General features: G+C 39.5%; 1 protein-coding gene across 2 annotated transcripts in view; it reads left to right on the plus strand.

Annotated features, from left to right (window-relative positions):
* The first annotated feature begins 2,039 nt into the window (after positions 1–2,039).
* The window catches only part of LOC306741585 (niq CART3-like), an 11,330-nt gene continuing 10,869 nt past the window's right edge, over positions 2,040–2,500 (plus strand). For both annotated transcript variants that reach the window (XM_079223890.1, XM_079223891.1), the window contains exon 1: positions 2,040–2,197. In XM_079223890.1, coding sequence (XP_079080016.1) covers positions 2,177–2,197 — 21 coding nt within the window. In that variant the 5' untranslated portion in view covers positions 2,040–2,176. The remainder of the gene's footprint in view (positions 2,198–2,500) is intronic.

The raw sequence follows: 2,500 nt of genomic DNA on the forward strand, positions 1-2,500 counted from the left end.
GACCAGCGCAAAGCTGCGGAGACCACGACCACCACTTCCGGTTACAGCCTTCAAAGTAAAGGTCCGCACATATGACGTTTATTGTGGAGGAAGTTTTGAAAATACTCAATTAAAACTAAAATATATGCATTCAACGTTTACTTCTTTCTCTTCTTCTTCTTCCTCTTCTTCCTTTTCTTGTTTATGTTTGTTTATGTTTGTTTTGTTTATGATCATGTTCTACTCTCTTCTTCAGTTATCAGTTCATAACGACTCTTCATATAAATGAAGCTGCAACAACGACATCTTTGGTTGATAGTTGCAGCTCAACTCAAAAATACACTTATTATTATTATTATTTTTATTATCTGAGTCACTCACTCATATGTAAACATGATGCAGGAAAAAAATAATATTTACTGAATTACTAGATAATTGATCTCCTTTACAGCGGACGTTATACTTTTATTGTGAAGTATTGTGAAGGATCATGCCCAACTTCCGGTCCGGGTCTGATTTTAGCTTCACGCGAAGTCAAAGCTGATTGGCTCAGAAGCTTCATTTCATGAATATTCATGAGATGAAACACAAATAAACATGAAAAAACTTCCACCGAGAAAATAAAACAACAATTAAATAAAAACAGTTTTTTATAACTTAATTTTCTGAAGTAAATAGAGCTGGAAGAAGTACTCAAATATTATACTGCAGTACAAGTACTCGGACTACAGTAAATAAATACTCTGGTACAAGTAATAGTTTTCATTTAAAATATCATTCAAGTAAAAGTACAAAAGTTTTATCAAAATAATGTACAAAACGTAAAAATACTCATGACGCACAATATTATATATAATACTATAGTAATACACTTATTGATGTTTTCATCCTTTTAACAGTGGAGCTTATTTGATCCCAGACCTGCAGCTGATCCCAGACCTGCAGCTGATCCCAGACCTGCAGCTGATCCCAGACCTGCAGCTGATCCCAGACCTGCAGCTGATCCCTGACCTGCAGCTGATCCCAGACCTGCAGCTGATGTGAACAGAATATGAATTATTCACTGAAGGAGCTTTCAGTCCAGAAACAAAATACAACGTATAATGTAAATAGTACAACGTTAAAGTGATGAACACATGAATGCATCAATGCTATTGTCAGACGGGTTCCTTTAGCAGCGGCCCTGTTGTGTCTCCTGCAGAGGACAGCTCCCCCACCTGGTGGAGAGGCGACACTGCATCACTGTCATTTTTTGTCAAATAGATTTATACAAATAAATTCTGCCTTTTTTTCTTGTTCCAACTAAAACAATGTGATTTTATTGGAAGTGTTTGAAACATTGTCACGGCACACAGCTAAAAGTAGCTGCCTGCTGCCTCAAATATTGTATATCTGAGATGTAGTACAGTAAGAAGTACTGTATGTGACCTGTAAGTCTTCCTCACCACAGGTAGGATCACTAGTCTTCCTCACCACAGGTAGGATCACTAGTCTTCCTCACCACAGGTAGGATCACTAGTCTTCCTCACCACAGGTAGGATCACTAGTCTTCCTCACCACAGGTAGGATCATGTGAGCATAAATATATGGTGGTTAGAATAAAGAAAGCTGAGAATAAAAAAAAACGTATTTTCTTACCATTTTCCAAGTGTTGTCTTTAATGCTGGATTTGTTATTTGTTGTTGTTGTTTTATTGAAGTTCTTCAGCAGGACAGATAATGATGCATTGTATTATTTATGGGCTAATAATCATATATACAATATATAAAAACGTATATAAAAAAGGAAAATGTAATAACATTGTTGAAAAAATATTTCAATATTTGAAAGGGCTTCCTACTATACATAACATACTATACTATAATATAGTATATATAATTATATTCTATTGTCAGATGTTTCAACTAAAAATTAACATAAAAACGTTGCAGGCATGTGTTTTGTCCTTGAGGCTTTTACTGTGAAAGATACCGGAAGTTGTATGTTGAAAAGCGGAAGTCGCGGTGTTTACATGTTAGCATTAGCTGCCCATCTTTAAGCTAGCAGCTGGATGTTCTCAGGCTTCAGTAAAACTTGTAGTTTCTTCAGGTTGACTGAATCTTTCCCGCCGCTCAGAGTTAACCCGTTAAACCGTCGGTGTGACGTCATCCCGGTGCTCACCGGCGCTCACCGGCGCGTGAGCGGCGGGAAATCCCAGATGCCCAGAAAAGAGAAAGCGGTGAGTTATTACAGCGTTATGGCGTTAGATATTAATATATGTATATTTATATAGCAGGCAGGAGACAGGAGGTAGGAGACACGGGGCATGCGGTAGGAGACAGAAGGCAGGAGGTAGGAGAGAGAAGGTAGGAGGCAGGAGGTATGAGGCAGGAGGTAGGAGGCAGGAGACAGGAGACACGGGGCAGGAGGTAGGAGACAGGGGGCAGGAGGTAGGGGGCAGGAGCCGGAAGGTAGGAGGCAGGAGACAGGAGGCAGGGCCAATGAGACAGGAGACAGAAGGTAGGGTAGGAGGCAGGAGGCA

The sequence above is a fragment of the Taurulus bubalis genome (assembly GCF_910589615.1).
Source record: "Taurulus bubalis genome assembly, chromosome: 9".
NCBI lineage: Eukaryota > Metazoa > Chordata > Actinopteri > Perciformes > Cottidae > Taurulus > Taurulus bubalis.